Source organism: Microtus ochrogaster, chromosome 7 (genome assembly GCF_000317375.1).
Source record: "Microtus ochrogaster isolate Prairie Vole_2 chromosome 7, MicOch1.0, whole genome shotgun sequence".
NCBI classification, from domain to species: domain Eukaryota; kingdom Metazoa; phylum Chordata; class Mammalia; order Rodentia; family Cricetidae; genus Microtus; species Microtus ochrogaster.
This window is the reverse complement of record NC_022014.1, coordinates 36,552,216-36,578,787: the sequence shown is the minus strand read 5'-3', so window position 1 is coordinate 36,578,787 and position 26,572 is coordinate 36,552,216. Positions and strand designations below refer to the sequence as shown.

At 44.4% G+C, this 26,572-nt stretch overlaps 1 protein-coding gene across 5 annotated transcripts in view; it reads left to right on the top strand.

The window, feature by feature from the left end:
* The window catches only part of Specc1 (sperm antigen with calponin homology and coiled-coil domains 1), a 264,567-nt gene that overhangs the window by 96,516 nt on the left and 141,479 nt on the right, over positions 1-26,572 (top strand). The window contains exon 1 of one of the 5 annotated variants that reach the window (XM_026780356.1): positions 19,723-19,896. The exons of the other annotated variants lie outside the window; for them this stretch is intronic. Within the exon in view, the coding sequence (XP_026636157.1) occupies positions 19,857-19,896 (40 nt within the window). The 5' untranslated portion in view covers positions 19,723-19,856. Of the gene's footprint in view, positions 1-19,722; positions 19,897-26,572 lie in introns of those variants that run through there. 5 annotated transcript variants of the gene reach the window in all.

The window sequence follows — 26,572 nt, the reverse complement described above, 5'->3', positions numbered from 1 at the left end:
GTGTCTATCAGTTGGAATGTCAGGGATGGAGATAGTACCACCAATAGATGGCTGTAGTAACTAGTGTCTATCAGTTGGAATGCGTGTGTAAGGGGCATTGCAGATTAACCTGCCGAGAACACCGTGGAAACGCAGGCGGTCCTGTGTGACTGTAGCTCTAAGGACACAGGATGTTCTCGACTGCCACTGTTCCCGAAGGACATCGGGACTAAACTGCTGCTTTTTGCAGATGTGTGTTGATTTGTTAGTTCGCTAAGACGGTGATCGTGAAGGTGGCTCCTTCATTTGAGCTGGCTCGTGTTCTGAACATTGTGCGGTGCCAGCTCTCCAGGCTGCACTGTGGGAGAGGAAAAAACAGGATTGTAGAGTCCTACGGAAGAACTGCCTCTCTATTCCAGATGAGAGGTTCTGCCTCAGAATCGTCACCCTGGCTGGAAGGGGGACTGGAAGTCTTTCCACTGAATTCATGAAATACTAGAAAGTTCCAGCCCTTGAACTTGGCTGTGACCTTCTGAAATGTTCAAGGCCCTCAGTGGAAAACATGATCCGATCAGACGCTGCTGTTTCTGGCTGCTGGCACACAGTGGGTTCTCAGTGCTATGCTCCCCTTCTGAGGGCTTGTTTGGATGACTGAATTTGCTATTGAATTGTCTTCATTTGCCTATTACTTTCCACTTCAAAAATTAATCTTCCGTCGCAACGCAGATGGTCAGAATAGAAGTGGGTGGTGTTGCTAGCTCACCTCTCTTTAGTGGACTCAAGCTAAGGTTCTCATAATGCTGTTTGGATAGACTTTTTATCTTCAGTACTCCACCCCAAAAGATAAAGCGGTAAAGGCAGTTTCATGTGGTAGGAATTAATTCTGGAACATTAAGGCATTTATATTAAATTAAGTCAGCGCATTTAACAGTCCCGTATGCAGGTATCAGGTAGAAACCGTGTTTGAGGTTGATGTCCAGAACAGACTTGCAGCAATGTGGAGATTTTAAGAACACGCACGTGTGAAGTCTGAGGGGCACAGCTTTGCCTGTCCCCTCAGCTCATCCTGGCAGTAGGACTTGGAGTATATTATCCCCATGGCTCCTGGGACAGCCATGCCTGTGGATTTCTAGGTGAAAGGTGGTGACAGGGGCCCAGAAGTGGTCAGGCTCAATGCTGAGGAGGCTGAGGCAGGAGGTCACTTAGGATTTAAACTCCGTTCAAGACCTGCCTGGGGTTCAGAGCCAGATCTTGTAGTGGGGGGGGGGCAGAAACCAGTTTCATCATCACTCTGGTTCTCATGTCTGGCGCTTGTCCCGTAGTTCCTGATGGTGTGAGAGCCGTTCCTATACATTCACAGGTCACCTTGGGACTTTGGGATACAGATTCCCTGGGTCTAGAACTTTCAACTAATTCCACAATTTCCTTGAACTTTGGTTTTCCCCAACTAAAGCTTGACTAGAGCAAAGGCCATTTGGGGGCACATGTCTGAGAGAAGAGCTGAGAGAACATGGGGTAGCTTTTGCCCATGATATTGGTGTCTCACTGGGTAGACCAGGCTGGCCTCGAACTCTCAATCCTGAGTAGGTACAATTACAGTTGTGTGTCACAACACCTGGCTTTACCTTCACCCTTGTAAACCACTCTTGCTCCTTTCCAGGTTAACTTCCCAAGTTATTTCTTACATTTCTGCCAACCCCCCATGCATTCAGTTATTTGTCCTATTTTCATTTTTAAAAATCTTGTGTGTATGCATATGTGTGTTTTATTGTATGAGTGCGTGTCTGTGTGTGTGATAATATACACATGCCGTGGTGCACACGTGGATCTCAGAGGACAGTCTCAGATGTCAATGCTTATATTCCACCTTGAGACAGTGGCTCTTTTGGTTTGCTGCTGCATGTACCAGACTAGTAGCCTGCGTGATTCTGGGGATCACACACACACGCGCATGCACACAGACACACACACACACATGCATACATACTTACACACATGCATGCACACACACTTACTCACAAACACAAATCAAGGCCAGGGGCATGGTGGCTCACACCTTTAATCCCAGCACTGGGGAGGCAGAGGCAGGTGAATCTCTGAGTTTGAGGCAGACAATACCCAGGGCTACACAGAGAAACTCTGTCTCAAAAAAAAAACTAAAGAGATTCTATGGGTTCTTACATCTCTGCTTCCCATTTCACTGGGATCATAGACACCTGCCCCTGCACTCGGCTATACATGGGTTCTTGGGATTCTAACTTGGGTCCTTGTGTTTACACAGCAAGCATTATGCCCACTGATGATCTCCCTAGCTCTATGCTATATGTGTGTATGCACGTGTGCTTGTGTGTACACATTGCCTGAGTGTGCACATGTCATGTGAATATGTGTGCACAAGCATGTGTGAACGTGGATGCAGAGGCCAGAGTAGGACATCGAGTATCCCTAAAATAGGGTCTCTGATTGAGCATTACGCTTGCAGTTTGGGCTACACTGGCTGGCCAGTGACCCCCTAAGGGCCGCTTGTCTCTACCTCCCAATGTTGTAAATGCATGGCTGTGCCCGGCTTTTCTTTCTGTTTGTGCTGGGGATTTGAACTCATGCTTATGTAGCAAGCACTCTTACCCACTGGACCACCTTCCCTGCCTGTTTCCAGATTTTAATACACATGTTTATTTTTGCTTGAACACACCAAGAGCCACCGGTAGTTACTCTGTATTCTTGGGGATCTTTCCCTTCTTCTTCCAGTCAGAATCAATTACTCAGTTGCGGTCAGAGTTGTAACGCTGAGAATTGTCTGCCCACATGTGCCTTTGCACAAGCCTTTTAGCTTCGCTGAGTGTGTTTCCTCTTTTGTAGAGTGAAGATAATCACACCACCACTAGAAGTTACGACAAAATGTACTCAGTTAGCTCCTGCATCCATGGATTCTGCATCTGTAGATCTAACCAACTTCAAAGGGAAAAATATTAGGAAAAAGCAATTTGTCTACACTGAACCTGTATAGGTCCTTTCTCTTTGTGATTCCCTGACCTACAGTTCAGTGACTATATGGGTTATATGTGAAGACTATGCCATCTTTTGCCCGCATATGTGTGATGCGTGTGTGTGTGTGTCTGTGTGTTTCAGCTAGCCAGTGCACTTCATAGATCTGTCTGCCACGCTCCTGTCCCAGCTGGGCTGATAGGCGAACAGCCACCCTTGGATTTCTATGGGGCTCTGAGCTCAGGTCGTCACGCTGGCATCACAGGCACCATTCACCAAGCAGCTCTCCTGTCTGCGCCAACGTCTGCAGGGAGCAGACATTCCAGGCTTGTTATGTGCAGGACCGGGGAACCCCACCCTTAGCTAGTAAAAGGGTGACTGCACCAGGGACAGTGAACAGAACCCCAAATGTAGATACTGTTATAAACTGTGGCTCCCTCCTCACCATCTACAGGAAAGACTCCTCAGGCTTTGCTTTCCTTCTTTTATGTCTTTTATTATTTTAGAAGATGCTTGGGTTCAGACTGTGGAGAGGAGGGTGCAGAGATTCCTCGTGTGTTTCACACATCCTCCCTACATCCCATTGTCCACACCTCTACACAGTGGAGCTCTAGTTACAGCAAACCCATATTGACCCATGTGTCACCCAAAGCCCGTTACTTAGGTTGGGGATCAAATGTCGAATGATATGTCTGCCATTACAGTGTCATAGAGGGCAGTTCCTCTGTCCTAAAACTCCTCTGTGGTCTGCCTGTTTGTCCCGCTCAACTAACTGATGACAGAACATTAGTTTACTTTCCGTTCCCATAGGGCAGCTAGGTCACACAGCAGGCAGCCTGTTCAGACTATCTCCCTCCACTTAGTGATGCACGTTCTTCTCCAGGCTACTAGGCATGGTGGGCACAACTTTAATCCCAGCACCCAGGTGGCAGAGGCAGGTAGATCTCTGTGAGTTCCAGGACAGCCTGGTCTACAGAGCGAGTTCCAGGACAGCCGGGGCTGTGTAGAGAACCTGTCTCAAAAGAAAAAAGAAGAGATTTCCCATTTCCAATTCCCCCTTGTCAAGGCTGGAAAGATGACTCAGTGGTTAAAAGCACTGGCCATTCTTTCAGAAGTCTCAGGTTTAGTTCCCAGCACCTACATGAACGTTTACAACCTCTGCAACTCCAGTTCCAGGGGATCTGGTGCCCTCTGACCTTTCCGGATACCAGGAAAAATACACATGTGATTCACAGACATACATGCAAACAAGACACCCACACACAGATAAATAAAACAATTTGTCTATGTATTCACATGCTTAGTAGCTCGCTGCTTTCTAGGGTTGAATAATATCCCATTGTCTGGATGTACCACAGCTCATCACTCACTTGGTGACTTCAGGTTTAGCAATTATGAGTGACGGTATTAGTCAAACCCATGAAGCCTTTCCCCCTAGGATTATTATTATTTGCAATTTATCAGCCAGTCTCTTCAAAATGAAACTTCTCCTTTTTGATCCCCACCATGGAAAGTAGGAGCAGATTTGGAATATATGTATGGAAGAATTTCCTAGTAGCTCTAGACACTCTGAAAAGAGCATGCTGGAAATAAATCCATGTGGAGGCAGTGCAGGGTGGTGGGGCTAAAAGTTCATCATTTCCATTTCTTTTAAGGTATTTGGTTTGTATCCTCTCGTGTGGAAGACACTGCTAGTGCCAGCACTAGGGTTACAAGATGGACAAGCTCCATTCCTAAGGAGTGGGAGCCTATGACTCATGCCACAACTTGCTCCTATTAGTCCTAAAACTGATTCGTTTCCAACTGTTGGCTGAAAATGGCTCAAGGATGTTTGATGTCCACATTCGTTCACCTATGTAGTCAATGTCTACCCACTGTGTTCCAAGCTTCTCTCTGAGCATTAGGGACGTAGCAATACATTGACAGTGGAAGTCCCTGTTCTTGTGGATCACGTGTCTTCTCAACACGTTCAAACGAAATTCAGCACTGCCGAGTCCCTTAATGACTTCACGTGGAATCCGGGTTTTCCCAAGTTGAAGAAAACATTTTGGTCGCCTGGGTTAGCTCTGGAGTTATCTTCAGCAGCATGTTTCCTGCCCTGTGCAATTGTCTTTAGCAGTTACATGTGGCTGTCTTTGTTTCCTTTGTTTCCCCTGGCCCTCCCCACGCAGTACAGCAGTTTCCCCAACTCTGTTGCTCCTGGTCCTGAGCAGTTTGTTATTCTTTGGCCATGTGCAGCTGGGGCCCATCTGGGGTCAACTAATTGAAAACCTTGTAAAATCAAGAGAGAGGGCTGAAGGGAGGAAGACAGAGAAAGGATGATAAACAGATTTAAACATTGTTTGCCCTCCGATATTAACTCGTGAGTTTGTTTCCTGATCTTTGGTTAGGATCAGGCATGTTCTTAGACTAGGCTTGCTAACTGACAACATCTTTCCATGCTGTATTGCGTATTCTATAATTTCCAGGTTTATGGCTTTTTATATAAAAGAGAAGAAAAGAGAGAAACGTAACATTAGTGGTGCACTTGGCATTGTATCTGAAAAACAGTGCACCAGTCTCTGGGTCAGTGGACGTAGCTGCAATTTTCAGTGTGCTCTCAGGGTGCTCATTAGATTTTTCTGGTCCTAATGGTGTGCTTCAGTCTTGAAAACCGTTGCACACACATGCAGGTGATGCAAAGAGTGAGGTGATGTCACACGTGGTTGTGATGCCAGGGGTATTTGTCTCTGGGAAGAAAGGACCAGCCTGCAAACGTCTAGAAAAGAGATGCAATCAAATCATCCTCTAAGCTGAGTATGAGATTTCAGCTCTGCATTTAAAGATTGGGAGGTAATACAGTTTTGTTGACTAAAATTGGAATCGCAAATGTTTTCCCAGAAATTTTGAAATCAGTTTTCATATTGTATCAAATCAAGAAAGGGGGGAATACATATTTTCCACTGTTTATGGTGCTTAGCCAATGAGTAGAGTACATAAAGAATTATCTGAGCTTATTATAATTTAATTTTATTTAGAAAGTGTTATGATTTGAAATGTTGTATTGATTAGGTTGGTTTTCACCTCGAAGATACTTGTTTAAGTCATCCAAATGAACAACTAAATCAATTAAAAGACCAATCTTTAAGCCAGTTTTCATTGTCAGTTTTTGGTGCATTTTTTTTTTATAGGGAGTGAGAGAATAGGATCTGGCTGTATAGCTGTGGATGGCCTGGAACTCACAATGTAGATTAGGCTGGCCTCAACTCAAACACTAATCTTGAGTGCTGGGATTAAGAGCATGTGCTGTCGGGATCCAGTGCTAGTCCGGACCATAAATTATTTCTCTCGACCAGACCCCAACATAAACTCTCTCTGGACCAGCGTGGGGGTGTGGGAATAAAGACACACCTCACATGGCTTTATTGGGAGGGAGATTCTCAGTGGTCCCTCATGAAGTCCTGAGTTCACATCCTAAAGAATTCCTCTCGTTTATTTTCCAAACAGCTTTTATACCAAAACATAAACTGACTGGGAAATACACCAGCATTCTGTCTCCTAGGTAACCTGGTGAATGGCGTTTTGTCATGTCCGCATCTACCTGTCTGCTGTGTATGCTAGCTGTCACTTAGGCTTGAATCAGAATCTCTATCAGGCATCCTCCAAATTACAAAGAAAAGAGCAACAACATCCTGACCCTTTGTTAGGGCAGTGACAGCCTGTCTGCAGGGCTATGTGACCACCTCAGGTGGGGCCGGTGGCGTCAGAGCCTGGCTGCCACACCATATAGAAATATGGGCCTACAATGGGCCATCATACCCAACCCCAAATTTTGTTTTAGGTACCATAAATGACAAACAGATCTCAAGTCATAAAATATCACCAACATTTGACCTTGATTTAGCCATATTCTGAAAAGTAAAGATGTTGCCATAGTTGGCATCAACACTTTTTTGTTTGTTTGTTTTTGTTTGATTTAAAGACTTCCTGGAGTTGTCAATGGCATAATGCCTTGACCCTGAGGAAATTTACAGACTTTTTTTTTTTTTTTTTTTTTTTTTTTGGTTTTTCGAGACAGGGTTTCTATGTGGCTTTGGAGCCTGTCCTGGAACTAGCTCTGTAGACCAGGTTGGTCTCGAACTCACAGAGATCCGCCTGCCTCTGCCTCCCGAGTGCTGGGATTAAAGGCGTGCGCCACCACCGCCCGGTGAAATTTACAGTCTTGATTACTATTCAATGATCTTCATTAAATGTGAGTTTTAGGCAGTGATAGCGTTGCCGTCTATTAATTTTACTAACCAGGGCACCATGAGCTTGGATCAGATATGTTATCAGTGGTTAGAGAACATAATTTTTACTGCTTTATATAAAAATCTTGACTGACCTATATCTTTAAGGGTACCAAAAAAGTCATTTCTTCAGTGACTTTTTGTTTGTTTGTTTGTTTGTTTGTTTTGATTTTCAAGACATGGTTTTTCTGTGTAGCCCCGGCTGTCCTGGAACTCCCTCTACAGACCAGGGTGGCCTTGAACTCAGTGATCTGCCTGCCTCTGCCTCATGAGTACTGGGATTAAAGGTCTATGCCACCATATCTGGTCATTTAGTGACATTTTAAAAAAGATGTGTATATGCCGTGTATTTGTATGTATTCATGTAGTCCAGTAGAAGGTACCAGATCCCCTGGAGCTGGAATTGCAGGCCATTGTAAGCTACCTGATGTGGGCATGAGGAAGTGAACTCAGGTCCTCTGGAGGTCCTCCGGTGCTCCTAACTGCTGAACTGTCTCTGCAGGCCCTCTTCAGTGGTGTTGTATTTGTTATCAATACCTCTAAGAAAAATGTATTCCATCATCAGTGCTGTGAACATCTATTGCCTTAAGCATGAATTTGAAATCATTGGTTTTGTTCTCCAAACATTCATCCATCTATCTATCTATCTATCTATCTATCTATCTATCTATCTATCTATCTATCATGTATACAACATTCCTTCCTTGTATGCTTGCATGCCAGAAGAGGGCAACAGACCTCATTATAGATGGCTGCGAGCCACCATGTGGTTGCTGGGAATAGAACTCAGGACCTCTGGAAGAGCAGTCAGTGTTCTTAACCTCTGAGCCATCTCTCCAGCCCCCATCTCCAAACTTCTTTCCCATGGATTTTTCCTGTTTCTTCAGTTCACTTGGTTATAGTTGGTGAAACAAACTGATTTTAGGTCCCCCCCACCCCCTTTTAGGACATTTTATATCTGTTATACTCTGCAATTATTGCTTAATGAGCTCACCATCTGTAAGTAGCTTTGTGTTTTTAATTAATTAATTAACAATGTTTAACCATTCAGTAGACTACCATGTAACTAGCTCTACGATGGGATTTGTCTGTTTTTATAACTGAAGACAATGAGATAGCTTTAGAAGGCCTATCTTCAGTTGTGCTATTTTGTCCGTGAGGCACAGTCATGATACACGCTAAAATTGTCTACATGTTTTCACACATTCTGCCCTTTGAATTTTTAGCCTCTGGAAACTTGTGCAGATCCCCTACCAGTTAGAAGAATGCCTTACATTAGCCTGGAGAAAACACTCACCACCTGTCCCGATTTTGTTGCACAGTCTTCCTTTTCTTTGGGGGGCTTTCGTTTCCTTTGAGCCACTGTGGAAGTCATGCTTTACCAGTTTGTAATAGGTGGTGCTAATGAGTCCTGACCAGCTGTGTCTATTTCAGTTAGGAAATGTGTCTTAAGTCTCATCGCTACACTGTTGCTGGCGGCTTGTACTGAAGTCTTTGTGAGCTCACAGGGGTTCTCAACTGCTGTAGGAGTCAAAGGCAGGAACTTAGGGACTCTGCTGCAGCTCACCCATTCAATCAGGGAGCAGTAGGGCACTGCCCTGGGTGTAAGTGATGCTGCAGTAGGGCCAGCACAGACCCAGACCAGCTTATTCTCACCTGCCTTTTACTTGGGGGTGTTCCTGGGTTAGGTCTTGTGGCTCCAGAGGCTGGGGACTTGGCTATGGAGAAAGCAGAGCATTTCCCTTCCAGCTACAGGCAAAGCCCTAGCTAGAGTGTAGTTGTCACTACTGCTAGAGGCGTTTTTATTTTCAAGGATGAGTAAGAATATTAGATGCGTCCAGTTAATGTAGAACCCCTTCACACGTTTAAGGCATAGAGTTCACTCCCAGCTCCAGACAAAGCCGCAGCCAGATGTGGAAGTCACCACTGCTGGAGGCAAGCTGCTGGCTGAGCTGGTTTCTTTTTCAGCACGAGTAAGAAGATAGGTGCACACAGTTCATGTAGAACCCTGCGCACTTTTATGGACATCCCCTCCTGGTTTATAGTTATTGCAGGCAGGCATCTTTAATTGTCCACCTTTTTGATAAATCCAGGGTATTCTTGTCCTGCCCCCATTCGTTTTTCATTAGTTCATGGGATAATTAAGTTATACAACTTACATACACCTAGCATTTGTCTGGGGACAAACACACCTGACTCTTAGGACACAGACAGCTCAATGCTGGGGGCAGTGGTGCACAGGTGCCTTTGAGGGGAACCTACTTCAGCAAAGTATTCACCTTGCCAAGGGTGTGAATGTCTGAAATACTTGGGGCATATTGGCTGTTTTGGTGGATTGGTTATCAGAAGAGTGTTCAATACGTATTACCAGGCGGTCTTCTAGAGCCACACCCTTCACCAGACCATTTTCCTGCTCCGCGGCCTGCTCACTAGGGAAGACACCTTGACAACCTCTTGCCTAGATTCATGTGATCTCACTGCAACCGTATCTCTTTCCCCCATTGGTGCTTTGATTGTGACTTTCTCACAATCAAGCCTTTGTTCACTGTCCCGAACAAAGAAGAGCCCAGAGCTGGGCCTTGTTGTTCAGGATGTGGGTGTCCACGCCAAGTGCCTGCCCATCCCTCGGTGCCCTCCTGCCACTGCAGACAGGCACGGAAATGCGGGTCACTGAGAAGAGAGCAGCCCATAGGCGTCATCTTCAGAAGCTCTTTCTGGAGCAGCTCACAACAGGATGTGCTTTTCTCTTTAAAATCACACTCACCATCTCCTGTCCTGTCTGCTTCTCCTTCCTGCTTAACAGTCCTTGATTGCTTTGAATGAAGTCCAGTTCTGGAGGCAGACAGCTCCTGGGTCAGAGCAATGCCTCCACCCCTTCTCCTCTTCACAGCCTGCCAGACTGCAATCCTGATGATTAAATGCAGTGAGGGCCCAGGTCTCTTAGTTAGAAAACAACACAGTCTGAAAGCTTTTCACTTATCTTACTTGACTGCGGGGGGGGGCACTTACATAGCATAAAATTCATCTAAGGCATGCAGTCCCATGATTTTTAGTAAATTGGCCAAGTTATGACTGTCATAAGCACATTTGTCAGTTCTCCCTCCTTCTGTTTCTGGTCACCCAGTTTCTACCACCAGCTCAGGCCAGCCATGGATCTGCTTCCGTCTGGATAGAACCTCCCTGCACAGTATCTGCCACTTCCCAAGCTGGAGTAGTTCTAGCCCAATGTGCAGTCACTTGCCTAAGGAACCTTCCGTCTAAGTCAGTCACTTGACTTTGCCACCTTCTGCTCATGCTCAAGCATCGCTTGGCTTTCTTCTTGTGTGAACCTGGTCCTTGTTCAACAAGGGGACTATGCTCATTGGGAAGCCGAGCTTATTTTCCTTCTCCAGAAGGTGGGAAACTTGAATAATGTAACACACAAAATTAATACTGAAAATTATTTACTGAAGAAGGGAATCAACAGCCTCTAAGATGCCGACTATGTTGTCCTCTAGGGTTTGGAGCATAGTGCACATAAAGCTACTTTAATACTTTATTTTAGAGACATGGTCTCTCTGCATCTGACTGTCCTGGAACTCACTATGTGGACCAGGCTGGCCGCAAACTCACAGGGATCACCTGCTTCTACCTCCCAAGTGCTGGGATTAAAGGTGTGCGCCACCATGCCCAACTATTATTTTTAATTTTGATAAGGAAAATGGAATTGTTTTTAACTAAAACAATTCATGCTTGATAGCTTGAAAAGTACAGAACAAAATGTCTTTTTTTTTTTTTTTTTTTTTTGGTTTTTCGAGACAGGGTTTCCGTGTGGCTTTGGAGCCTGCCCTGGAACTAGCTCTGTAGACCAGGCTGGTCTCGAACTCACAGAGATCCGCCTGCCTCTGCCTCCCGAGTGCTGGGATTAAAGGCGTGCGCCACCATCGCCCGGCCAAAATGTCTTTTTAACTGTTTCCTTTATTAAATATTTTTTAAATGTGTTTTTTAATAAAAGGTGTTTTATCATGGGTGTCAGGTCCTTTGGAGCTGGAATTAAAGAAAGTTGTGTTTCCAAGAAGCTGCTGGGAATTGAACCTGGGTTGGACCTGGAATTGAACCTCTTGGGAAGAACATTGACTGCTCTTAACCACTGAGCCATCTCTTCAACCCCTTAACTATTTCCTTTTTAAAAAGAAAAATATAACATGATCTAAGTATTACTGGGTCTGGGCATATATCCAAACCACTGAAGGTGGGGACTCCAAAGGTTTGCCATCATGTATCATAGTGGTGTAACAAGTAACAGGTAGAGACAGTTCACGTCTCCATTAACAGATCTACAAATGGATGCAATGTGGTATGCTATACAGCCTCAAACAACAGAACATTTTTGGTTAGAGATGGCTTGGCAATTAAGAACAGTCCCTCTTGCAGCCAGATTAAGTCACCAGCACCCACACTGGATGTTTTACAAAGACCTATAACTCAAGCTTCAAAGGAGTCAACATCTTCTGGCCTCTGTGGACACCTGCACACATATTCATTCATTCATTTATTTATTCATTCATTCATTCTCTCTCTCTCTCGCACACACACACACACATTTACACTTTTACTTTTTTATGAGGCAGATTCTTAGTGTGTCACCCTTACTTGCTTAGAACTTACTTTATAATTAAGGCTTACCTCAAATTCACAGAGATCCACTTGCCTCTGCCTCCTGTATGCTAGGGTTAAAGATATGTTCCACCTACATTCAATTTTGAAAAAAAAAAAAAGAAGGAAATCCTAGTACATTCTATAACATGGAAGAGCCTCAAAGGCGTTGTATTGAAACACACCAGTTACAGAATGGCAGGTGTGATATAAGTCCACTCCTGTGAAGTATCTAGAAGAAAAAAAATCTAAATACACTAAATAGAACAGTGTTGCCAGTGGTTGTTGAGGAACGAAAGGGTTTTGTGTTTAATAGCTATAGAACTTCAGTTTTTCAAGATAAAAAACATTCTGGAGCTGGCCTGTGGTGGCAATTGCACAGCAGTGTAAGTAGACTTCCCACTGTGAAATTATATACATGGATAAAATGGTGTATATTTATCCCAAGACAGGGTTTCTCTGTATGACATCCCTGGTTGTCCTAGAACTCACTATAGATTAGGGTGGCCTCCAACTCACAGAGATCCACCTGCCTCTGCCTCCTGAGTGCTGGGATTGAAGGTGTGTGCCACCATTGCCTGATTTTACCTCAGCTTTTAACATAAACGTGGTAGAGGGTGGCTCAGCAGTTAAGAGCACTTGTTGCTCTTGCAGTGGACACAGATTTGGTTCCCAGCACCTACATGGTAGCTCACAGATACCCGTAACTCCAGTTATAAGGGACCTTATGTCCTCTTCTGAATCCTGCAGGCATCAGGCATGCACAAGGTACATACATATATGCAGTCAAAGCACTCATGTACATAAGATAAATTTTGAAAAGAGATTTGTAGGGAAAAACTGGAAGATATTTTTAAAGTTAAAACATTATCTAAAAGACTCCCTTTTGGAAGTAACCTGTATTAAAACACGGTGATTATTTTTCTAAACATCGGAGAAGCCTCTGGTAACCATTTTTCTGTATCCTGTCCTTTTGAGATTGTTTTTTCCATATTGCACACATAAGTGAGATCATGCAGCATTTCTCCATGTCTGCTTGCTTCACTTAGCAAATTATGCCAGTTCCAGACATGTTGTTTTTTTAAGATTTATTAATTATGAATACAGTGTTTTGTCTTCATGTATGCCTGCAGGCCAGAAGAGGGTGCCAGATCTCATTACAGATAGTTGTGAGCCACCATGTGATTGCTGGGAATTGAACTCAGGACCTCTGGAAGAGCCCAGTGCTCTTAACTGCTGAGCCATCTCTCCAGCCCCACACATGTTGTTTTTAATGAGAGAATTTGGTCTGTTAAAGGTTACATAGTATACCACGAGGTATTTTTCCATATTTTCTTTGTCCACTGATGGGCATTCTTTCATTGACTGCTGTCAGTAAAGTTGCAATGAACATGGCGTATAGATATTTCTTTAAGACATCAATTTCAACTATTTTGCATACCTGGAAATAGGATTGTGGGCTATATGGTAACTCATCTTTTTTGCTTTTGATGAGCCTCTATACTATTTTCAAAGAGGTTATACTAATTACAACCCCACTAACAGTGTATAAGGTTCTTTTTTCTCTGTATCCTCACCAACATTTGTGGTTTATCACACTTACCATTATCCTTTTGGTGATAATAGATATCCTCAGAGATGTGGTGATGTGTTGTGGTTTTAATTTGCATTTTCTTGGTAATTAGAGATTTGAGCATTTTGTCAAATGTCTGTTAGCTACTCGTATCACTTGAGAAATGTCTCTTCAGATCTATTGCCCATTTTCAAAGAGATAGCACTCCATTCTTCATGGTGGTATACCCCTTTTGCCTGCAGAGGCTGGCAAATCTCTGTGAGTCTGAGGCTAGCCTGGCCTACAATATGGCGAGTTCCAGGACAGTCAGAGTTACATAGTGAGACCTTGTCTGAAAAATAAGTAAATAAAATTATAGATTGATTTTTGTCTTCTCATTTTAATGACAAGTTTTATAGACAGAAAAGATTTTAAAACAACAACAACAACAATAACAGGGTCCTATTATGAGCCCAGGATAGCCTTGAAAGCATCACAGTCCTCTTGTTCCAATCTCCCAGCTACTGAGATTGCAGGTATAGCCACCATACCTAGTTTCAAATAATTCTTTAGAGAGTCAAATACCCATGACAGCTTTTGTTTGAGAAATTAATGCTTTAGTCATTTAGTCAGATTGGGAGTACATAAATTACTGAATTGTGAGACTACCCTTAGTTCTCAATTTGACACAGTAAGAAGAGGGAGCCTTAATTGAAGAACTGCCTCCATCAGATTGGGCCTGTGAACCTGTCCGTGGGGCGTTGTCTTGAGTGCTAGTTGATGTCGGGGAACCTAGTCTTCTATGAGCAGTGCCTGGGCTGTATAAAAAAGGCAGGAGAACATGAACTTGGGAGCAAGCAAAGCAGCAGTGTCCCTCAATGATTTCCTCTTCATCCTTGTGTGACTTCCCTTAGCAGTGGGCTGTGACCTGGAAGTGTCAGCCCAGTAAACCCTGCCTCCCTCAAGCTGCTTTTGTTGGCTGTGCTGATGTATCCGCAGAGGAGCAAACTAGGGCATAACTGAATCTCTAGGTGTTAGGTACCAGCGATGCACAGGTGAGGCAGAGGGACCTCTGCTGCTCAGAGAGACACCAGTCTCACAAGGAAGGTTGGTTAGAATAGGGGGAAAGATAAGCATTTATAAAGTCCAGAAGTCCAGTGAAAGAGAGTACTGAATTCTGCCAAGGAGATGCCTGAACAAGAATTTTAAGAGTGCTAGTTGTGCCTACTTAGTAAATAAAATTGTATCATAACCAAATATCATATACTATGTGGCTCAATTGATAGAGATTAATTTCCCATAGTTCTAGAGGCTGGGAGTCTGAGGTCCCAGTCCCAGTTCTGATGAAGATTCTTTTCTTAAACAAGGTGACTTCTTACCATGTCTGTGAATGCAAAAAGAAGAGAGATGTCTTTCTCCTTTTAAAGCTACCAGTAAGAGGAATGTCCCACCATGAAGGCCTCATTAAACCATCACACTGGAGGTTGCGATTTCAGCAGGCTCCTTTGGGGTAAGGGGCACAGTCTGGTTCACAGAAGATAAATAGGCACCTGCTGGGCAGCCAGGCTATGGACGGGTAGTGTCAGGTCCAAAGCACAGAGGCGTAAGACAAACAGGCTATATTTTCAGAATTACAACCAGGCTTGAAGATTCTAGAATATAAAATAGAAAGCATGCCGCACTTTTGAAAAAGGAAGTTGTATGAGTGGACCCATGTGCCAAGCCTAAGAACTGAGGACCTCATCTCAAATAGAGAGGGGGGTTGGGGAGAGCTTTTAAACAGAGACAACATAAAGTCAGATTTGCATTTTTATTAGTTTATTTTTTAATTTTTAAAATTATATTTATATATTTTACTTTATGTGAGACTGTTTTGCCTGCATGTATGTATGTGTATATGTATGCTCGTGTGTATGCCATGTGTGTCCTTGTTGCCAGCAGAGGTCAGAGGAGAGCATTGGATCTTCTAGGACTAGAGTTAGAGATGGTTGTGAACCACCATGTGGCTGCTGGGAGTCGGGCCTAGATCCTCTGCAAGAGCACTAAGTGCTCTCAATTGCTGCGATGCCTCTCCAGCCCTTGCAGTTTTTTCTAAAGTTGGAATTGGAGCTGCAAAGCTAATGCAGTCAACCTTGAAAGCAATGAAGGCCTGCACTGAACAGAGGCCGCAAAGCCAAGAAAGAGGTAAACGCTAACCCGTGCTAGGAACATGCAATACAGAAGGGACGCAGTATGGCCAGATGCGGGAGTTGAGAGAATCTGAGGAGGCCAGGTTGGGCTGTTGTCTGGTTTTCATAAAGAGGTTTGGTAATGGCGTGCTTGACATTTTACAGGATTAATAAAATGACTCATCCATTTTCAGAGTCTTCGGATAAGCTGGGGACGGCTTTGTAAACAGAAGCTGTGCCACTCTTAAAATCTTTGTAGACTCAGGGTTTGTCTCCCATAAGAGAATGATTTGAGGAAGTCGGCCATCTTTTCTGGATCCATTCTTCACCTCTTTAAAAATAGGGAGGAGGGCTTGAACATGATGCTGTGTGGATTTTTGTCCAACTCTGTCCTGGATGGTTTATTTTCCTTAGTCCATGCATCTTAGAGCTCTGCTAGGTTTTGTAGATCACAAAAGTAAATGTGATGCTTGTCTTCAACCAAATTGTTTTGTGGAAGAAATCAGTTCATGGTATTACTACTAAAAAGGGGTAATGTTATTTTATGTAAACAGTAAACACTAATAAAAGCATTATATATTAAAGGGATGATTTATGTACAGCAGAGTCTGTATGTTCATTCATCTGTCCATCTATCTATTCATTTATTCATGAATGATCTCATGAAAGTTAGTTTGGTGGGAGGATAATAATTAGTGAACAGAACCCACCACCACTTGTGGATGGGCACCATTTCAGTTTCAAGTCTCTATCTTTTGAAAGTTAACCATTGTTTGAAAATATGAAGTATAAGATTCCAGAAACTAACGGTCGGTAAGTTTTAAAGGTGCAGCATTCTGAGTAGCAAGCACAGCAAAGTCTCAGGGCACACTACTGCAGGATGTGAATCATTCTTTGGTTCGGAATGTCCACATTCTATATACTGCCTTCCTGTTGGTCAGTTAGCAGCCATCTTCCTTATCAGATTCCTGTCACAGCATTACAATGCAGTGTGCTAGTAACCCTTATTTTAACAATGGCCCGAGAGCATGGGAGTAGTGACACTGGTAATATAGATATGCCACACAGATACTATAACGTGCTTCCCTTAAATAGAAAGTTGAAAATTCCCAAAAGGACAGGAAAAAAAAAGCATATTCTGTAGATGCAAAGTATTGTCATTCTCTAGCTGTGCCTAATTAATAAATAAAGTTTTATCTGAAGTGTGTACTGTTAGAAATGTAGTATAAATAAGACTGCAGTTTCAGACATTCACTGGAGGTTTGAAACTTACCCCCATGGGATAAGTGCTGCTATACCCAGTGGCAAAGAGTGTACGGGAGTTCACAAAGTCGCGAGTGCATTTGTTGGTCTGTGATGAGAGCAGCCTCTCTGAATAGGACTTTCAGGCCCAGATCTGGGGATGAGTCATAGGGTCTGTGCAATATGAGTGTCTGGGGGAAGCGTACTCCAGGAAAAGGAAACAGTAAGTGCAAGCCAGCTGTATGGGTGGGAGCTCAGCCAATTTGAGGGGTAGAGAAGAGGCTGAGGAGGTGGGTCAGTTGCAGGGGAGAGCAAAGACTTACTCATTGGGGCTCGGATTAAAAGGCACCACTTCCTTATTACAAACAGGGCCAGGAAAAAGAGAGAGGGCACTGTTTCAGAGGTGGTTACAGAAATCCTGGTAAGAGGTGGCAGTTGCTTGGCCTGTAGGGTAGCAGGGATTTGGTGAGTTCTGAGACAGGCTGAGCTTTACAAAATATCCAGTCTGTATGACAGGATTTGCTGATAGACTTGATGTGAGAGGAATTGAAGTTGTTGATCTGAGTCAGTGGAAAGATGAAGTTTTTAATTATGGAGATAAAGAAAATAAAAGAGACACACATCTGTGGAAGAAAATCCAGCCGTTCCATTTTGTTCTGATAAAGTAGGGCTGCTTCTCAGACCTTTCAGAGCACTTGCAAGAGGTGCTGTCAAGAAGGCAACGAACTCACAAAAGTCTGTGGTTTGGTGGTAGTGGGCCAGCCTGGCCACACACTGGTAGAATTTAAAGACTACATGGTGGAGCTCTAGGGCACTCCAGGGTCTAGAGGTGAGAGGAGAACCAACAGAGAGAGCGCGGCCACCCAGAAGATGCAGCCCGGGGGAACTGCTCTCTAAACTCGAATCTCTAGAGCCATAGAGAAGCCTGCAGCTCTCACACCTCACCAGACACGTTTCTGTGTGTGGATGCTGGTTCACAGAGGAGCTCAAGACTGATCAGAGCAGACAGCATCAGTGAAGATGAGATTGTGTATTTACCCAAAGCTCAGGGACCCAGGAGAAGGGGTGGGAAGAGTCTCTGAGTGGAGGCCAGTCATGGAGGAGAACCACAGTAAAACATGCCTTCTGGACATACAAGACCGCCACATGCATGAACTCTTGGCACTATGGCTACTCACTCAGGATGGAGCCTGTCAACATTCCAGCAGGGAGGGGAGAGGGGCTGGTTCCCTAACTGAGAAACTATAGACAGTTTATAGCTTCGAGGGGCAGAAGAGAGAGCTTTCTTTAAGGGTGTGGCCTTTAAGAAAGGCTACAGTGGATGACCCACATCTAGACTGTATGTGAGCAGTACAAATTGGATTTGATGGATTATTTAAAAAGAAAAAAGGGCCGGGCGGTGGTGGCGCACGCCTTTAATCCCAGCACTCGGGAGGCAGAGGCAGGCGGATCTCTGTGAGTTCGAGACCAGCCTGGTCTACAGAGCTAGTTCCAGGACAGGCTCCAGACAGAAACCCTGTCTCGAAAAACCAAAAAAAAAAAAAAAAAAAAAAAAAGACAGGCGGGGCCGTGGTGGGGCACACCTGCACACCTTTAATCGCAGCACTTCAGAGGCAGAGGCAGGCGTGTCTCTGTGAGTTCTGTGAGTTCAAGGCCAGCTTGGTCTACAGAGCGAGTTCCAGGATGGGCTCTGAAGCTACACAGAAATGCTGCCGTCTTGAAAAACTAAAAGAAAGAAAGAAAGAAAAAAAAAAAAGAAAGAAGACAAAAGTAGGGGACTTGAGTAGGGAGGGGTGGAGTTAGTTGCAGGAGTTGGGGTGAATGTGGTCAAAATACATTAAATGAAATTCTCAGAGAATTAGTAAAAGTAAAAAATAAGTTAAAAAACCAAACAGTGTTCCCTCAGCCTGGGTAGGTCAGGCCTTTAATCTTAGCACTAGGGAGTCAGAGGCAAGTAGATCCCTGTAAGTTCGAGGCCAATCTGGTTTATATAGCAAGTTCCAGGAGAGCTAGGGCTACATACAGAGACCTTGTCTCAAAACAACAACAACAAATACCACCAACTAACCAACAAACAAAGTGGTTCCTTCAGGCAAGGAAAGGACCAGCCATTTCTTCCGTTATTTTCTTATTCCTATGTATCGTCCCTGTGAGGTTTAGTTAGGTCTGGCTGTTTGAACCGTAGGGTGAAAGATGGACAAGGTCATTTCCATAGAACCATTCATTTCTGACAACAGTTTCTGCTTCTGATTGGCACTGGATCATGGGCAGGACTCTGCTTGGTTTTCTTCCCCTGTTCGCTGAGAGTTGTTTGTTCCACATTCATTCATTGCTCCGTTTAGAAACACTCATTGAACCTCTGCCATGCGTCAACACTAGGTTTTCCTTGTTCAGATCTTATTTCTCACGTGCAAGACCTCACCTTGCCCATGGCACTGGGCTTCAGCCTGCCACGGTGGGGTTTTTCCAGCCTACCTTGTCCAGCTGCAGCTCTCCGCGTGGGCGGGTAGAGAGAGGCCTGAAGTCGGTCATCCGACAAAGGGCCGGGAGGGGCTTTGGACACTTGGAGCGGTATGCAGATGAGGGGGCGGGCCTCTCTTGACAGACAGCAAGGAGTTGAGGTGGGCGGGCCGCAGGATGCAGATGAGAGGGGCGGGCCACGCCAGGCAGACACTGAGGAGCCCAAGAGGCGGGTCTCTCCTGACAGACCACAAGGCGTTGGGGGGGTGGGGGGGTAGGCCGGGTTAATCAGGCGGGATGCAGATGAGGTGGGCGGGGTCGCGCCTGGCGGGTAGTGAGGAACACAGAGGGCGTGGTGTATGCAGATGAGGGGGCGGGGTTAGCCCGCGGGCGCGAGGAGCGGCTCTCTGGCCGCCGGGAACTGGAAGGCGCTCGGCTCTTTCTTTGACTGGAGCGGACCAGCGTCCGCCGCCGCTTCGCTAGCCGGAGCAGGCGCGCGCTGCGGCACCGCACGGCAGCCACTCGGTCCGGGGCCTGCCAGCCCTCGGCCATCGAAGTCTGCCGAACATGGGCAACCACTCGGCGAAGCTGGAGGAGCCCGAGCCAGGTCTGTGGAGTGCGGGTCGCGCCCCCTCACCGCCACGCCCTTCCCCCCACCCCGCGCAGGGGCGCGAGGCAAGGTGAACTTCCCGGGCCGTGAGTCTCCGCTCTGGAATGCGCTAATGGGGTTGTGAAATTACCTGTGCTCGCCGGGCGGCGGGGCGGGGCGGATACTGCAGGCGGCGGTCCGGCGGCGGAGACCTCCTGTGTCCCCAGTCCCCACACCCTCCCCCCTCAAAGCTAGGGGGGCATCTGAGATGAAAAGTGTGGCTTGACAGTGCTTTTCTGGTTCTTTGTCCATTTTGCAGTGTGCTATTTGCATACCGTACACTTTCTGAAGCCCCATAGAAGGTGGTGACCCGTCAGCTGATTTGATTACTCGTGCTCAGACCAAGGACTTGATTGTGACTTGCTTCTGACCCAAAATAATCTGGGTCTCTTCTAGGACGCCAGAAACTTATCGGTTTATCAACTTTTTATTTGCTTGGAAATGAAGCAAGCTCGGTAGGGAGTCTGCTGGGTTCCGATTTTCATCTTCTGTTTGTTCTGACTGGACTCGCTCAGGTTTAGAAGCTGAATACGGCGGGTGTATTTAAAATAGCAAAACTGTCGTGTGAATTAAATGGGATTTAATTTAGCCGCAAAATGGCATCCTGGCCTATTGGAAAGATTTTGTGGCAGGTTGAGTAGTCAGAACTATTAAATTTTTTCATAGACTAAGCCTCTTTTATTATGTAAAAAAAAAAGCTTCCCGTTTGTTTAGCTTTCTGACTCTGCTTATGCCCTCAACACTTTTCCATTTACTGCTCCTTAAGAAGGAACACACTCTTGGGACACATTTTGTGCACGTGGACCCTCCTTAGGCACTGCTAACTTGTTTCTGTTTGTTTTAGACTTAGGTCTCACAGCGGGAACCCCTCTGCCTGGGCACACAACACGTGCAGATTTTGATGCGATTCTGACCTTACTTGGGCAGGGGTGCGAGATAGCCCAGTCTTGCTTGTTAGAGGGTGTCAATCGCAGGACTGTCAAAGCAGCACCCCTGGAAAAGGAAAAGCGATCATAGTAGCAGTTTTCAAGTGTTTCACTTGGAAGGCAGTTATGCTTCCTACTGTCCCACCAAGGCTGAAGCTGTTAACTTGAGGGCAGTATTGAGGCTCTGAGGTGAAGTGACTTTGTCCAATGACTTGTCCTTTGAATCTGGAGCAGTGCTCCACATATAACCCCATCATCCTAACCTCCATTCATAGCTCTCCATTCACACCCCAGCCCCTTTGCATCGGTCTTCCTGATGCTTGGGTATACTGGACTGTTAGACAAGCCATTGCTCGAAACTTTGACAGTCACTCTCGAATCTGAGGGTGAAGAAAGAGTAATCTTGGGGTGTGTTACAGTATAGTCTACATAGGAATCTCACACAGCAGTTACTTGAACTTCTTTGTACACAATAGCCAATAAATGTAAAATAAAGATAATTGATTGTTTATTCTACTGAGAAAAGCTGGGATGAGCTAACTTGTTGATGAATTTGGGTAAACGGTATATAACATTTAAAAACTATCTGTCAGTGTCAAAGAATTGTGAGAAACTATTATTTCCTTTACTTAAAAAAAATGACACTGTTGCTTTTGCTGGTCAGTTGTTTGGTATTCCAGTTTCCGAGAGCCTTTATGTTTTAAAGCTCTCCAGTGACTAGGAAGTCAAAAGATCTGTGTATGCCAGGGGCTTGTTTTATCTTAATGTTTGTGTCGCTCGGATGGAAGTCAGGGCTTTGCACATGCTAAGCACATGCGCCACCACTGAGCTCCGTCCCCAGCCCTTTGTTGTGGGTTTTCAAAGTGAATATAATTTCAGAATGGGAATTCATTATAACTTGCTGCAAGGAGAGATACTTGAATGGAAATCTTGGCAAAGGCTTTAAAGACTGGACTCCTGGCTGCAGGATAACTGTAACTTCAGTAAGGCCTTCGGGAAATGCTGTGAAACTTACCAGTGAGATTCTTGAAAGGAGAGCTCTGTGCAGGATGGATGTGCAGTTGTTGGTGCACTGGACTAGAATTTGAACAAGAACTTCTGCAAAAGACCAAAGACGAAGGTGGTGGTAGGAAAGGACTGGGAGCGGGAAGAGGCAAGAACACCCTAGTCTGAATGTCACCAGTTCCTCCACTGTGTTAATTGTTTCCTTAGGGAGCTGACACTCAGGATTGCATGAGATTTGTCACAAGAAGTAAGAGCAAAGAAGGCAAAGGAAAGAGGAAACGGAATTGATGAGGGAAATCCCTCAGATGGGTAATACAGCTCAGGGAGAGCCTCGGAATCGGAATGAAGCTGATCTCAAGTCTTAGCCTGCAGACGGGTTCTGCCACAAAGCTAATCATTGGCAGAGATTTTAAGCTTTCTGCCCACCAGTCTCTCTTTAGTCCTTCTGTGGGGGGTCATTGGCCAGAAGCTGCTGGGGGGCTCTGTGTGTGTGTGTGTGTGTATGCGTGCGTGCGTGCGCGCGCACCCAGGACTCCTCGAGTCTTGGTGGCGCCTGAATGGTGTGTTCCTTCTCAAATAGAGATTTTAATGATGTCTCTGTAGTGCTAGCTGGCAACAGTACCTCAGATGTTTGGACAAGGAGGTTTTATTTAAAGGAAAAATGAGGTTGAGTGAGATGGGTCACTGAATTAAAAGGCTAAATACCAAGTCTTGTTTAATTTTTATTTATTTATTTTTTGTTTTTTTTATTTTTATTTTTATTTTTGAGACAGGGTTTCTCTTTGTAGCCCTGGTTGTCCTGGAACTCACTCTTTAGGTCAGGCTGGCCTTGAACTCACAGAGATGGCCTGCCTCTGCTTCTCAAATGCTGGGATTAAAGAAGTATACCTCCACCAGCTGTCTAGATATCAAATCTTAACAACTTGAGTTCAGTCCCCTGGAATCCACGGGAGGAAGGGGAGAACCAGTTTGTGCGAGTTGTCTTCTTACCGCCCCTCCACCACATACAAGTAAACAAATATATTAGTAAAGAGTAAATGAATGCATCCTTCTCTGAGACCCCTTCTGCAGGCACGAGAGGGCTGTTTGTATAGGCCCATTCTTCAGGCAGTGCTCCTCCCTCCTCAGAGGGTTGTTTAGGCAGAACCCAACTCCTCAGCTGCTGTGGTTGCTGCTTTTATAGCTCTATGACCAACACAATGGCAGCAAGGTTCTCCTATGTCTGTGGTCTTCTGAGTTAGTTCATTGTAACTTATTGTGGTATTGGCAGGTTAAAGTTCTGGTAGCTGGAGAGATGACTCAGCTGTTAAGGGTACTTGCTACTCTTCCAAAGGACCCTGGTTTGAATCCCAGCATCCACATGGCAGCTAATAACTCTAACTCCAAGATCTGACACCCTCATACAGACTTAGCTATAGGCAAAACATCAACACACATAAAATAAAAGTTTTAAAAACGTTTATTAAAGAAAATGACAGAAGTTTCATGTTTAAGGGCAGTTAGAGCATGGTGAAGGCTACATCCCTTACTTGCTACAGGGTCTAGTTAACAGCCCTTCCCTTTCCAGGGAGGTTGCCACAGGGCAACAGTTTGTACTGTTTAAAGGCATGTAGGTAAAGTGATGGACAAGCCCAGCCAGCTTGGAGTTGTATTGACCCAGAGGGAGGGGTGCCATTTTACAATTTTACCTAGAAGGTGAGCTGAAAGGGCTCACTTAGTCATAGTACAAGGTGAGGTATCCATGTAATATTTGTTTTAAATTTTCATTGAGAGCTTAAAATGAATATAAATGATATAAAATGAAAGACGTTTCCTTCTGTAGTACCTTCCTTGGGTCACATGCCATTCATTGTAGTTAATGTTAATGATTGTTACAGATGAATTTCCAAAATAACTTTAAGACAACCGGTTTATTTTCTTTCCTTGTCTCAGTAAACTATGAGCTAGGGACCATAGGGGGAGTTATTGGCTCCTACGTTGTCATGGATATGCCCACACTCAGGAAGTATGGTGCATCCTACAGGAGGTTTTAAGGGTTAAGGATGAGAGGTACATGCCATTTCTGCCTGCACTCAATATGCTAGATAACCACACAGCTCTAGACACCAGGAGACTGGAAGTATCTCTGCAATGGCCAAGTGGAGGACAGCATGGCCAGTGGAGGACAGCATGGCCAGTGGAGGACAGCATGGCCAGTGGAGGACAGCATGGCCAGTGGAGGACAGCATGGCCAAGTGGAGGACAGCATGGCCAGGGGCGAACACTCAAAGTCTATTTGCAGATGTGAGCCTTCTCAACCATATTGTGTCAATATTTCATTATAAGATTTTAAATCTGAACTTAGAAGGCAGAGGCAGGAGAATCTCTGAGTGTGAGGTCAGCCTCTTCTACAGAGCAGGGTCCAGGACAACCAGAACTGTTATACAGAGAGACCCTATATCGATAAAAGTCAATAAATAATAACTTTTTAAATCTGAATAGCTGAAAGGCATCATCTATATAAGTTTATGTTCCTTTATCCATGTTTGTTTCATTCCTCTGCCCATCTATTCTTCTCTCTTCATCTGCCCATCTTTTTGTTTCAATTTGCTTTTAAGACACGATCCTATATGCTCACGTTGAGCTGACTGTGTAGCTGAATGTTGAACTTACAATCCTGCTGTTTCACTTCCCAAGTGCTGGCCTTACAGGCACGGGTGTTTTTTGCAGTGGTGAAGATCAAGGTCAGGACTTTGTGTATGATAAGCAAGCACTACCAACTGAGTTAATCCCAGCCCCATTCTCTCTCTCTCTCTCTCTCTCTCTCTCTCTCTCTCTCTCTCTCTCTCTCTCTTTCTCTCTCTCTCTCCTCTCTCTCTCTCTTCCTTCCTTTTTCTCTGTCTCTTTCTCTCTTTCTTCCTGTCTCTCTGTCACCCGCCGCTGCCCTCCTTCTTTCAATGTTGCTCTGGCTGGCCTTGAATTTACTACTTATACCAGGCTCACCTTGAACGCAGAGATATGCCTGCCTCTACCTCCCTACTGCTGGTATTAAAGGCATGTGCCACTGTGCCTGGTTCCATTTTATTTTTTCATATAATTCAAAAACATTGTGGTTATCTCTACAAGTCTACATAATATTCTTTATCTGTACTGTTTTTGATTATCTTTCATGGTTCACCACTAATCTTTGCTGTAAAAGTAGAGGAACTAAGTGCATTTTCATGATTATATCTCTTGTGCCCAATTTCTGCAAGTCATATATAAATTGTGATTGCACCACATAACAATTCAGGCGAGCCAAGGCTACATAGTGAGACCCTATCTAAAAGAAAAAAAAAACAACCTAATTCCATTGTTAGTATCAAAATACACATGGTGGCTGTACAGATGTTCAGTGCTAAATTTTGATATATTTTTATACCTAACTTGGTTTTATAAACTTTGGTATGTATTTAACAGGATTCAAAGTTTCTCAAATGAGAGGGTAGACCTTTCACAATGGTAAAATCATAATCCTAAACTAGTACAATAGCCGACAAAACATTGGAAGAATTTAACCGTGTGTCATACACAAACTATTTTTCCAGGATGATCATAGAATGGTTAAAATGTTGACCCGTTCTAAAGACAGAAAGCATCATTAGAGTCTTTTAGAGAATTTTTACTGGTCACTCTGTGATCATAATGCAATAAAACTATAAATAATAAAAGTTGAAATTTTAAAAATTATTTGGAAATTTTTGACTCACTTGGAGTTTAAAATGGCTCTTACAGACCATTTAGAAAAGAATTTGAAATACTGATGAAGTTACAAACAATAAGCATAGCCATTCTTCTGAAAAGTTTTATTATCAAGTATGAAAAAAAAGGAAAAGGAATGAAATCAGTACTAGAACATTTGGAAACAGCCAGCGGAGCAGGATTGGTACTGCAGAACCTGTGTCCTAGCCAGCGGGAGGACTACTTAGTTCAGGAGTTGCAGACCAGGCTTGACAACAGAAAAAAGATTGTCTTTTCTACTTTTCCCTGTCCTTAGCATGTAGCACATGGATGACACTTAGTGTTTGTTGGATAAATATGAGAGAACAGAAGAGAAAACTACTGAAGTGGAAGAATGCTGAAGTGAGTTTTTGTTAAAACAGTAAAGTAGAGGGCTGGAGAGATGGCTCAGCGGTTAAGAGCATTGCCTGCTCTTCCAAAGGTCCTGAGTTCAGTTCCCAGCAACCACATGGTGGCTCACAACCATCTGGAATGAGGTCTGGTGCACTCTTCTGGCCTTCAGGCATACACACAGAAAGAATATTATATACATAATAAATAAATAAATAAATAACAAACAGTAAAGTAGATAAAGCTACACTTAGATTCATCCAGAAAAAAATAGCTCCAAGTTAAATGTAATATATGGGGTGGGGGTCACAGTCAGTAAAGTGCTTACTGTGTAAGCTTGAGAACCTGACTTTAGATCCCCAGCACGCCCACACAAAGCTGAGCAGAGCAGCATGCACTTGCAGACCCAGAATCAGGGAAGATTATACAGAAAGGGCTCTGGGGCCCACTGGTCAGCCAGTCCAGCCGAATCCACAAACTCTGAGGGACCCTGTCTCAAAAAAGGTGGTGGCAAGTAGTGTACCAGAGTAGAGATCTCATTTTGAAAAACGAGGTCAAAACATGTGTGCATGCGCACACACACACACACACACACACACACACACACACACACA